Source organism: Cebus imitator, unplaced genomic scaffold, assembly GCF_001604975.1.
Source record: "Cebus imitator isolate Cc_AM_T3 unplaced genomic scaffold, Cebus_imitator-1.0 Scaffold37, whole genome shotgun sequence".
Lineage (NCBI taxonomy): Eukaryota > Metazoa > Chordata > Mammalia > Primates > Cebidae > Cebus > Cebus imitator.
Genome location: NW_016107352.1, coordinates 8,614,618 through 8,628,239, shown reverse-complemented (window position 1 = coordinate 8,628,239; position 13,622 = coordinate 8,614,618). Strand labels below are relative to the sequence as shown.

At 33.6% G+C, this 13,622-nt stretch overlaps 1 protein-coding gene across 6 annotated transcripts in view; it reads right to left on the bottom strand.

Annotated features, from left to right (window-relative positions):
* PHF14 (PHD finger protein 14) overlaps positions 1 to 13,622 on the bottom strand; it is a 200,860-nt gene that overhangs the window by 105,773 nt on the left and 81,465 nt on the right. For all 6 annotated transcript variants that reach the window (XR_005199610.1, XR_005199611.1, XM_037737312.1 and 3 more), the window contains exons 15-16: positions 8,077 to 8,127; positions 7,835 to 7,956 (exon numbers count right to left, since the gene is read on the bottom strand). Coding sequence is in view for 4 of the 6 variants with exons in the window: in XM_037737312.1 (XP_037593240.1) it covers positions 7,835 to 7,956; positions 8,077 to 8,127 (173 nt within the window). In the remaining 2 variants the exon portion in view is untranslated. The remainder of the gene's footprint in view (positions 1 to 7,834; positions 7,957 to 8,076; positions 8,128 to 13,622) is intronic.

Here is a 13,622-nt window from a genome sequence, read left to right as displayed (position 1 = left end):
CTTTGAAGCTTTAAAGTTTAATGTCTGCCTGGCTGGGTTTTGGAATTGTGCGGGGCCTACTGCCCATTTCTTTTGGCTAATTTCTCTTTTTTGACATGGGAATGTTGACCCAATGTCTATACCACCATTGTATCTTGGAAGTGAATAACTTTTTTTTATTTTCTTTTTTGGAGACGGAGTCTCGCTTTGTTGCCAGGCTGGAATGCAGTGGTGCAGTCTCGGCTCACTGCAACCTCTGACTTCTGAGTTCAAGTGATTCTCCTGCCTCAGCCTCCTGAGTAGCTGGGATTACAGGCATGGGGCACCACACCTGACTAATTTTTGTATTTTTAGTAGAGACAGGGTTTCACCATGTTGGCCAGGATGGTCTCTATCTCCTGACCTTGTGATCTACCCGCCTCGGCCTCTCAAAGTGCTGGGATTACAGGCATGAGCCACTGGGCCCGGCCCTTGTTTTTGATTTTACAGGCTCACTGACAGAAGGAACTTGCCTTCAGTCCCCAGTGAGACGCTGGACTGTGGACTTTTGAGTTAATGCTGGATTGAGCAAAGACTGTGGAGGACTAATAAAAAAGGATGATTGTATTTTGCAATGTGACGGACATAAAATTGGGGGGGCAGTGGTGAAGGTATACAGTTTAGATGCTTGTTCCCTTCAAATAACATGCTGAAATGTGATCTCCAATGTTGGAGGTGGGCCTGGTGGGAGGTGTTTGGGCCATAGGGCAGATCCCTCATGAATGCTTGGCACTCAACCCATGGGAATAAGCAAATTCTTGTTGTTAAATCACATGAAAGATGGTTGTTTAAAGGGGCCTGACCCCTCCTCTTTTTTCTGTTGTTCACTCTATGCAAATACTGGTTTACCCTTTACATTCCATCATGACTGTAAGTTTCCTGAGACCTCACCAGAAGCAGATGCTAGTTCCATGCAGCTTGAACAGCCTGCAGAACTGTGAGCCAAATAAACTTATTTTTTTTATAAATTGGCTAGGCTCAGGTATTTCTTTATAGCAATGTAAACAGACTTACATACACTATAAGACTATATATGTTTTATCAGAGTCACTGTTATTTGCTGAATATGGCCTTTACCATTTTTTGTCCACTGTGTCAAGCCCTTTATTTGTACAATATCATTTAATCATCCAGACAACCTACGGCATAGGTACTATTGTTTATTGCTATTTTATAGATAAGGAAGGTAAACCACAGGGAAGATAAAAGCAGAGTTCACAAATAACAAAAGAAGGTTTAAAACCATGATATAGTTTGGATATGTGTCCCACTCAAATCTCATGGTGAATTATAATCTCCAGTGTTGGTGATGAGACCTGATGGGAGGTAACTAGATCACAGGGCTAGATTTCTCATGAATGCATTATACCATCCTCTTGGTGCTGTTCTCATCATGATGAGTGAGTTCTCTAAAGATCTGGTTGTTTAAAGTACACAGCATCTCTCACATCTCTCTCTTGCCCCTGGCCCCTACCATATAACATGCCTTGTCCCCCTTTGCCTTCTGCCATGACTGGAAGTTTTCTAAGGCCTTCCCAGAAGCAAAAGCCACTATACTTCCCTTACAGCCTGTAGAACCGTAAGCCAATTAAACCTCTTTTCTTTATAAATTACTATTCTTGGGTATTTCTTTACAGCTGTGCAAGAATGGACTAATACAACTCAGCAGAACAGTTATAAATCCTCATACTTAAGCATTCATTTTACAGTACCACCTCCCAAAATAATAGACACTTTAAAATTTAATAGAATCTAGGTTCTTAATACAAATTTAGCAGGCTCACTTTTTTAATATCCAAAATTAAAAGTACTGAGTTTAAAAATGAATAAAATAGTATAATTTTTTCATATTAGAGTCACTTTAATATTTCTTTAATTAGAAGTTTTCTTATTACATTAAATTATTTGTGGAAACAAAATCTAACTTATACATAATGAGAAGTGTTTCTCAGGACTATGAAAAACCAGTGACAACAGAACATTTGCAGTGGCTGCCTGATGCTGGAGATGGAGGCTATGACTGTAAACAGGCATAGTAATTTTTGAGGTGATGAAATAATCTAAACACTGGACTGTAATGATTGTTGAACAATGACAAATGTACTAAAAACCATTAAGCGCTACACTAAGCATGCATAAAATTTAATGGGATGAACATTAGATCCCACTAGAGTTGCTTTTAAAAAAGGAAATATGCGCTATTTATCAGAGGAAGTGGATGTTTTAAATTGACTTATTTTCTACTCCTCTAGGTAAATGAGAGAAAATGCAACTGGAAAACTGGCTACCATTCTAACATATTTAATCAATAAAAATAATCATATTCTACATAATCACAGAGTAGCCTGGAAGAAGATGCTACTGAGAATATGTTTTTACACAGGAGCTTGTGACCAAATGTAAATAAAGAGGTAGCATGGACTAGAGAACATGGAATATTATATAATCTTTGAATATCAGAGCTAGTGTGTTAGGCTTCAGAGAGGTTACAGCCTGAGGTCGTCTCCTAAAATAAGAAAAGTGAGACTCAAAGAGATTTAGTGACTTGCTTAAAATTACAAAACGGGCAGGTGACAAGCTTAAACTAGTTGAGATTTCCTAACTCTCAGTGCAGTAAACAACTACCACAAAAATAAAAGTTATCAGTTAAGCAAAAACCATTATTTGTCACCTATTATTTTTGTTTCAAGAAACATACACTCTTTTTAACTTTGTACTCAGTAATTTTTAAAGTTTTAAATTTTCAAAAATAAAACAGATCAATCAGGAACTATTTTAAAAAATGTCCCCACCCAAAAATAAATTATAAACTATTCTAATTGTATAGAGTTGCAAAGGTATACAAATATGGTAGCATAATCAGTAAATTAACAGGCATTTATGCTGAATTAACTGCCTGAGCCATACTGTATTAGACTATCAGGGTCATTAGAAATAAATAGAAGGCTCAGATGCTAGACTCACCTCATGGAAAAGTAAATTAATTGACAGAAATAATAACACAACTTACAAGCAAAATGGATCACAGCATGACAAGGGACTTTATGAGGGTTCCAAGGACAATCAATGCAAGACAATCAATATGAAGCCATTTAAGTCAGGAAGACTACATGAAGGAAGTCAACACTGACGTAGGCTTAGAAGGAAGAAGAAAATATGCTGAAATACATTACAGACAGCAGAAAAGTCCTACGCAAATAGTTACAGTGAACACTGAAAAGATCAGTATGACTGAAGAAAAAACCATGGTGCTGACCACAAGAAAGAAGCAACTGGCAAATGACATGAAATCAATACGTTCCTTGAAAAACACAGTTTAGCCGAGTACAGTCGCTAATCCCAGCACTTTGGAAGGCTGAGGATGGATAACTGCTTAAGTTCACAAGTTCTACACCAGCATGGGTAACATAGTGAGAACCTCATTTTTACAAAAGATTAAAAAAAAATAGCTGGGCATGGTGGCATGCACTTGTAGTCCCAGCTACCAAGGAGGCTGAGAAAAGAAGGTCACCTGAGCCTAAGAGTTCAGGCTGCTGTGAGCTGTGATCGTGCCACTGCATGCCAGTCTAAGCAGCTGAGCAAAACCCTGTCTCAAACAAAAACAAACAAACAGCTTACCAAAAATGACACAAAATGAAAGGAAATATTTGTTCTAAATGTTGAATTTATTATCAAAAACTTTTCCACAATGAAAACTCTAGGTTCAGAATATTAAGAGTCTAGTATTTGAAATTAAACTGTAATATATATAAATTCTTGCTGATCATCCTAATAATTTATGATACAATCAAATTTAGTTTGTGAGGATACACTGACAAGCCAGATTTTTAAATGTGAAATAAATAAAAGTCTTAACAACAACGTTTAGAGACCAAATTGACACCCTACCCTTGTAACCAAAATGGTTCAATACCTATATAATTTGCCAAATACTCAAATAAAGGGGAGACTCTGGCAAGCATTTAATAGTGTAGAATTAGCTACAAAAGTGAAATAGCTTAATAGATCATCTCCTACCCTCAATGCTTCTGAGTTATGGCCACAATACCAAATAAAATTAAAGATGCTATTTAAGAGGGCTCATGGATTACAGGGTTGTTAGCTTTAGGAAGCCTTTTTTTTTCTCTCTCCTATCTCTGATTAAGTAATAAAATGTACCACACTGAGTTCATGTAGTTAAGATAAAATTTGAGGTTTAGAAGTTTGGTGTTATTCCTAATTTGATAGTCGGATAAAGACTGAGAGAGAATAAAGGCCCTCTTCCCTTTCAAGGAATCACTTTATTTCTACTTTTCAGACGCATCTCAAATCTATTTATTTACTTAAAATACAGGGGAGGAAAAACTAACCACTACATTTTAGCAGCAAAAATCAATTACCCTTTATTAAGCCCTTAGGTATCTTCATCAAACATTTTATTTTATGACTCAATTTGCTCTAGAATTGAATTATAACAGTGACAGATTTTTTAAATTCAGCAAAAGAATACTCAGTCATTACTCATGTAGAGTTCATTTATCAAGCATTTTCTGAGTATTGAATGTATCATGAACTGTGGAAACAAAAATAAATTAGGTATCACTAAGTAGTTCCATAACTATGTTCAACAATGACCTATCACAGAGCCTAAAAAGACCTTGCAATTCCATGAAATAGTTTCAATTTGGCCTTTAGCATTTAGATTACATAAAATAACCTGAAGAAATACATATTTAGTAGAAAACTTCTCAGATAATTTCTAATTAAATTTTAAAAGCAGATGGCAAAAAGTATGCACTTAAAAAAATGAAATAAAATTCCGAGATGCTATAAACCTTCAATCTAATCATTTTAGAAAACATATAATGACAAATTTCTTTTTGTCTCCTAGATTCTGGACAAAATTATATACAAAAACAAGACATGTACATTTCTGACATAAAAAATAAATATTTACTATAACTGGAAACATATTTACCAATTGTGACACACATACATGTATTATGTGTTACTAAATAATACTACTGTTCTAACATTTCATATGAAAAGAACCTTACTATCACTCAGCAGTTATTCATAAGGTACCTAATGAAGCACAGTATGATTGTGATCATGTCCAACAGGGAGAAAACCAAGGCACAGAAATGCTAAATTATTTGCCAAAGTTCCCAGAAAAACAGGCAAAGCAGAAAATAAGAGTCGAAACCTACTAATTACAGTTTACTGACAAATTGCATGCAATTCTTCAATGATATAAACAAATTATACTTGTAAATTCACAAATAAACATGTACCAATAACTTAAAAAGCAAGGAAAATTAAGAAGGAATTTTCTATATAGCCTGAATTACATAGAGAAGTGTGGTTTCAAAAATCAAAACTGCTGAAGAGCAGGTTCTAGTGAGATGTAAACATTAGTTTAAAAGAAGTTGACAAAGTAAACGCAGTATATTAAATAAAAGATTGTGACCCATGAAGTTTAATTTTAAAAGAGAACCTAACAGACATACACATATCTCTGAGTAAGCACTGAAATATATCTTTAGAGAAAAAAAAATCCTTATTTAAAATACCTTATTTGAAAGTTTAAAAATAGCACGTATAGATAATATTCAAGATGTAATAAAAAAGTGTAGACTTTTCGGGCTTGATTATCAAACAGTAACAGTGCCAATTTCAAAATATGAGATGCCAGGGAAAATGGCAGATATTGGCTTATGAGATTGCTTTTATTAAACATATGAAATTTTATATAAAATTCTTTAACCCAAGAAGAATAGTGCTTAAACAATGTATTTTTTTTAAAGATCACATTATGTCCAAAAATATTTTATGACATTGCTTTATATCCAGTTTATCTTGTCCTAAAAAATATTAAAATATAGTATCAATAAAACATTTAATTTCCTCTACATTACCTCTTTAAAACATTGCACAAAATTTATGATGCTATCTTCTTAATAAAACAAAACCAAGGAAGGGGACTTTGTATATCCATTATTTCAGAGTAATGAAAATATCTTTACCTTACAGAAGACTTTCATAAAATTCCAGACATTGGCATATCGTAATAATTCAATTAGAAATAAAAATTTTATAACAGAAACTAAAGAAATAAATAATAGAGAGTAATACTAATCAAATATCTTATCAAAATTAGAAGGTACTTTTTCTATTAAACAACTAAAATATGACAGGCTGGAAATCTATCATAAACTGGTTTTTAAAATAAAAATTGTATTTTTCAGGTTCCTAATTTCAAACACATGACAAAAGCACAACAAAAAAACCTGACAAAAACTTACAAGTCCTCCAGCAAAAAGGCCTCAATCAAGCTCGTATTTAAAAAAAAAAAAAAATCAGTAAGATACAGTAGATACTTATATAGGTTCAAACAATTAATAAGAGGATCACAAGCTCTCTAAGTTTTTAACTACTATTTCAAATTAATCATAGTCCTCAACTCCATCGTCAACCCCAAGGGAATTTTCCTGAATTAAATTGTTCATTACGTAAGATTATTTTTTTTATTTTTGTTGTTTCATTTACTCCATTATGTTTTGCTTATGCCTGGGATTTCACTTCTGACATACTGGAAAAATCATACTGCAGTCAGAATTATTCATGTGTATCTCCTGAACTTGGAACTACTTACTACTTTACCCTAAATTTTAGTAAACTTAACCTTCAGGATAGCTCCCAAGACATTCTACATGAACTGCCTAAAAAACATTAGCCAATTACTACAAACTTTCTTAACTTTGTTGAAGGCCTTTGTCTTTACTGTAATTTTTACTTTATCTTTCTCATTGGTGGTATAAAATTTAAGGCTTCAAGCCTTTCTTAGATAAATTAAGACAAATTATATTCTTAATGACAGAAATAGATTACATCATTTGGAAATAAATATTTAAAAACATAACACTAACATTTGTTTTATCAATATGTTTATTCTTTTTGAAATGTTTAATTTCTGTGTCCTCAGTTAATTTAACAGGGCTTTACCAGAAGACAATTTTTTAAAGAAATCAGAACGGGTTCCCTTACAAAGTCCCTATAAGAACTCTAAGAACCTTTGTGCCACTGTCCTTTGAAAGTCTGACGCCTCTTTTAAATTAGCTCTCTTTTTGTTCACCTACTCACTCCCCCATCTCACCCAGAGCTTTGATCAATTTCTTCATTTCAGCTAAAATTAGCAGTCTCTGGGCCGCTGGGAAGAGCCAATGTGCAGCATCAGCTAAGATTCCCGATTAGCGTTATGTCTGATTTTTAAAAAAAAGTCACAAAACGAAACAAAGAAACAGAGACAAAACAAAAAATAAAATCTACCTAGGCCATCTTTTCACCTTTCTTTATTTCGTCAGGGAGAAGCATTTAACACATTTGTTTTAATAAGCAATAAGAAAGTGCTAATTAAATTCTTGTCAATAAAAAGTCTGTCTTCTCACCATTGCTTATGAATTTCAACATTTAGAATATGCTAACAGAGTTTAGTAATTTCGTTGTTTTGACATAAAATATAATAATCTTAGTACAAAGTGTTTAGATCAAATTACTTTTATGGCCTCTAAATAGAGACCATTGTCAACTTCTCTTGTCAAGAGAAAAATAATTTCCTGTGTTAAAAATGCAGATTATTTACATCTAAATCCAGAGTATAACCATGCATGGGAGGTTAATAAGTGGATGAAATCTGTTTCTGAAGTACTGTTTCCACTAAACAATATTTTAAGAAAGGTCCTACCCTGCAATTTTTTTTTACATTTTTTCTGTGATGAGAAAATAATACACATGAAACCTTAATCCCCTAAAGACAAGGTTTTAGCATCCAACTTACCTGACAAGATTTTCATTGTCTCCAGTTCCCTTGCAAGTTGCACATTCAGTTCTTAAATCTTCAGCCTTGGGCTTCTTTTGCAGCACAGACTGTCTTTGCCTTCTCTCTCTAGGAACTCTTTCCTGCCATAAAAGGGATAATAAAATAAAACATAAAACAAAATAAGGATATGAGGGAAACAATTTTAAGAAAGAAAATTTCTCAAAGTTAAGACTGGGTAAAAGTGCTTAACTTATTCCAACCTCATGTTTTTCTTCCTCAGGAACGAAGCTTCGTTTTCGTCCTCTGGTTCTCTGGAAAAAAAAAAAAATCCACACAATATCTAATGTTTAATTAAGGATAAAAATAAATTTCCTACGTTAAATGCTATTGCTTAAGTTAGGTACTTGAAAAATCAGCTATTGCTAATTAATACTATATTGGACCACTGCATTTTGTTACCATTTATGCCATAGGAATTAAAAAGTAAAAGATTAAATGTACTTTATAGTACTTTACTTTTAAATAAACATGTATCTGATAGAAAAAATGAACTCTACAAAATTATTTTAAAGGATTTTCTCAACATTTCATAATTGTCCATAATTATGATTTACTCAGAGCTTAAGTTTTCAAAACTTATCACATGACTTCTGAAGCTGAAATGCTAAACCTGGGATCATACTACATACATTGTTTGCCCACATGTATGCATGTGCATTCATGTTTATGTAAAGAAATAATTTTTAAGCAGCCAAAAAGAGCAGAAGAAAAAGGTCCCACATATCCAAAGTCCTAATTCAAACGCCATATAAAATGACATTTTAAACTAATTCAGCTATAATTCACATCCTATATTTCAGAATACATTTACCATTTGAAAGAACACATACAAATGTTGAAAAGAACTGTAACTACATTAGTATTTGCAGCCAATATGTTAGAAATCCCCACCAATCACAGCACAACCTCTGTGTAGATTCTGTAATTCCCATATGTAATTCCCACTGTTTCTTAGAGACTGGAAGAGAAAGCAGGCACTGCTCCCAAAAATTACTTGGACAGCTGAGATCAAGTAACTTTCCCAAGCTAGAGTAGGTGCCAAGTAATTCTAAACAGAATGTAGTATAAATATATTAATGTTTTCGTACATTACTGTAATTTCAATTCTTCATGATACCAAGCCCACTGTTATTTAATACCATGGCTAACTGCATACCATTTAATCTAACCCTAGATAACCAAAAGTCAACTAAATTAGTCATTCAAAACAAGTAAATTTATGGTCTATTTAAATTTATATTGCCAAACAGTGTGTTTTAATTATATTATGGAAGTAATTAGGATGAAAAATAAAGACTATATCCAGGAAACGTCTTTAAATGCAGATCCTACATTTACAATTCTTACTTCCAAAGAACAATATTGAGACTTACTCCTCTAAATATCAATCATGATCCATGAGCACTGGCATCCCCTGAGTGCCTACTAGAAATGCAGAATCTCAGGCTTACTCTGACACACGAATTATAATCTGTCTTTTAACAAGAATCCTAAGTAGGTCACATACACATAAGTTTAAGGACACCAGTGTAGAAAGGTCCTTAACAACACTTATGCAAGTTCTAACAGAAAACTTATGGTTAGTACTTTCTACATTCATTTTTTTTTTTCCTTTTGTGCCTAATGCTTTATCTTCTGCCCCTTAAAAAATTCATCCTCAAATTGGTAAGGACCGTATCTAATTCATCTTTCTACACCCAATTAAACTTAACACAATGCTTACGACATAAAGACTCAATTAACGTGTTTTAATAAAATAAGTGGTTAAATCAAAACTAATAAACGATGATACTATGTAATACAAATTAAAAGATTTGACTGATGGGCCAGGCACCATGGCTCATGACCATAATCTCAACACTTAGAGAGGCTAAGGTGGGAGGATTGCTTAAACTTAGAAGTTTAAGACCAGTCTGGGCAACACAGTGAGACCTCATCTATACTAAAAATAAAAATTAAAAAATCAGTTAGGTATGGTTGTGAGTGTTTATAGCCCAGCTACTCAGGAGGCTGTCGTGGGAAGATAACTTGAGCCCAGGAGATCTAGGCTACAGTGAGCTATGATAGAGCCACTGCATTCCAAGCCTGGGCAACAAAGTAAGACTTTGTCTCTAAAAATAAAAATAAAAATAAAAATTTGAGAAAAGCTTAAATTATTTTTCCCTAACTTGGTAATCTATTATCTAATTTGCATAATGTATATTTACAGGGCTTTTCACTTCTTTTAGACAGAATCTCCCTCTGTCACTCAGTATTTAAAATTTCATAACTTATCATGTATGACTTCTATAGCTGAAATGCTAAACCTGGGATCACACTACACACATTGTTTGCCCACATGTATGCATGTGCATTCATGTTTATGTAAAGAAATAATTTTTAAGCAGCCAAAAAGAGCACAAGGAAAAGGTCTCACAATCCAAAGTCCTAGTTAACATAAAACTAATTAAAATGCCATCTAAAATGACATTTCAAACTAATTTAGCTAAAATTCACATCCTATATTTCAGAATACATTTATCATCAGACAGAATACATACAAATGTTTAAAAGAACTGTAACTACATTAGCATTTGCAGCCTCCCAGGTTCAAGTGATTCTCATACCTCAGCCTCCCAAGTAGCTGGGATTACAGGTATGCACCAACATCCCTGGCCAATCTTTGCATTTTTACTAGAGAGGAGGTTTTGCCATGTTGGCCAGGCTGATCTCGAACTCTTAACTTAAAGCAATCTGCCTGCCTTGGCCTCCCAAAGTGCTGGGATTACAGGCATGAACCACTGCACCTGGCCTACAGGGCATTTCAATAAGGTACTACAAATTAGTAACCAATATCAAGTGGAAAATATTCAAATCACTCATTTGAGTTCTATAAACTTCTAAACAATGGGCAAAAGACTTCCATATATTTCCACATTTTTCTTCATTTAACTCATCTTTTAGGTAATTAACTAGCAAATGTTTCAACTAGTTTTGAATTAATTTTTCAAGTATATATGTTAATACTGCAAGTTCATGTTTTTAATTCTTTTAAAGGTATTTAATTATTTACCATTTTGATAATAATTTAAATCTTCAAACATTTGTTATGACTCCATCAATTGAAACTCTCTTCACACCAGAGAACAATTAACATCACATGGTATAATACCAATTAGTGATTCAATCACACAATGGTATGGCTGCATTTCTCTATATTTATAAATTTATTCTCATGTATTAGGTACATTTGTAGTTATCTAAAATAGTCACTTTAAATTAATCACATTTATTACCAAACAGTAATTGCTGATGTATTCATGTAATCATTTTGAATAACACAAGACATATAAACAATTTCCATCTATAAAAACAAGCTTGTTAAGCCGGGCGCGGTGGCTCACGCCTGTAATCCCAGCACTTTGGGAGGCCGAGGCGGGTGGATCACGAGGTCAAGAGATCGAGACCATCCTGGTCAACATGGTGAAACCCCGTCTCTACTAAAAATACAAAAAATTAGCTGGGCATGGTGGCGCGTGCCTGTAATCCCAGCTACTCAGGAGGCTGAGGCAGGAGAATTGCCTGAACCCAGGAGGCGGAGGTTGCGGTGAGCTGAGATCGCGCCATTGCACTCCAGCCTGGGTGACAGGAGCGAAACTCCGTCTCAAAAAAAAAAAAAAAAAAAGCTTGTTATAAAAATATAAAATAATATCATCATAAAGCTCTGAAAAAGCAATCCAGAAAAATGACTTGCTGATAATCACACAGCTGGTAAGTTTCTGAGGTAAACTTTTACCTTAAACTCAATTATCTCAACTTCTGTGACTTTTCTTGCATGGCTAATCCAAGATTAATAATTTAATTCCAAATAAAGATGAGCACGATCATTAAGAATGCAAATCTCTTACTGTACTTGAATATACTTAAACTAAACTGTAACACTGTGATGCCCAATGAAGATTTCTTACATTTCAAATGATGTTGGAGAATTATATATACCCAATAAAGAAGAAACTCAAACTGACGCTACAGTCTCCCTAATTTGGTAGCTCTATACTATATATTAACTTGATCCATTACCAAAGTAATTACAGCACTCTTATTTAGCATTTATCACATTACGTACTAATATTTCCAAAGAAAAAAATAAAAGAGAATTTGATCCAAATGGAACTATACAAAATACCAAGTCCTCTAACCAAGAAAATGTTGAAAGCTATGGGCTTTTTTTTTCTTTGTATTAATGAAGTGACAGCAACTGTAACTATGAAAATTCATAACTGCCTAATATTACAACAGACAAGGTATGTTAAAAGTAGTGTCCCTGAATAAATCCCAAAACATAAGCAGAGCTTATAAGAGGGAGAAATGGTACAAAAAAGCAAGAAGAAAAACAAAAACAAGTTTGGCCCCTCTGATAAATTTCAGTTATCTATGAGCTTGTTCCATCTCAGATAAACAGAAGTATACATAACTGGGTGGTCTTTTTATAATATATTTTGAGGCTGAAACTACTTTAGCAACAATAAAACAGTGAGGTGAAAATAATAAGTGGAAGAAGTAAGAATTTTACTTTTCAAGTATGTACAACACAGATATGTTACTTGGAAATTCCACATGATTAATTAAGTAAGGGTGCAATTCCAGACTGATTCATTTTGACAGTAGTTAAGCTATTAGAAGTAAATGAAAGTTTAAAACTCATTCCAAATTTTGACACCTTCCAATTTTTTTGTATTGTTATTTTTTTAAGAACTTGATTTGCCTAGAGACAATTACAACCTGAGCTGCTTACATCACCTTGCTCTTAATCTGTCTATGATAAATGTACTTGAAAAGAGGTGATAAAAACATCCATGGAAGAGACTGGCATGGTATTAAAGACAATGTATTTAAACTGAAAAGGAGTAAAATTATCTTATCTAGCTAGCAACTTTTAAATACTATAGTTTATTCGGGCGAGTCACAGTGGCTCCAGCCTCTAATCCCAGTACTTTGGAAAGCCAACGTGGGCGTATCACCTGAGGTCAGGAGTTCGAAACCAGCATGGCCAACAGCCTCTTTGTTTTTAGTAGAGACAAGGTTGGTAGAGAAACCTCACTTCTACTAAAAACACAAAACTTGGCCGGGTGTGGGTGTGGTGGCGCACACCTGTAATCCCAGCTACCCAAGAGGCTGAGGCATGAGAATCGCTGGAACTTCGGAGGCAGAGGTTGCAGTGAACCAAGGTCATGCCATGGCACTCCAGCCTGGGTGACAGCATGAGACTCCATCTCAAAAATAAAAATAAAAATAAAAATAAATAAATAGTTTATTAATCTAACACACATAATTAAATATTTCTCTAACTTCTCTCTCATTTGGACTAAAAAACATGTAATGTATTTTAATTATTCTTTAAAGATGAGGCTATTTTAATTTGCAATGAAGTCAAATGCATAATTCATTGGGCAAATGAACTAAATTTAAAGTACCTTAACATCTTTGATATCACTACACTACGCCTCATATATTCACTTGTGGCCATGTCACTAAATTTAACACTTAGGTTTTTGTTGACAAATCAACATTTGTACAAGTAATAATTAATTTAAAGTAAGTCACATATGCTTAGATGAATCTAATGCTATTTACCTTAACAGAAGTTTTCAAAGTTTGACTTAATTGTCCTAATTAACATTGATTTTGGAATTTTGCTTATGAATAAGCATGTTCTCTTTTTACATATAAATTACATAAGAAATGCCTTCCTCTGTAATTTATTTTT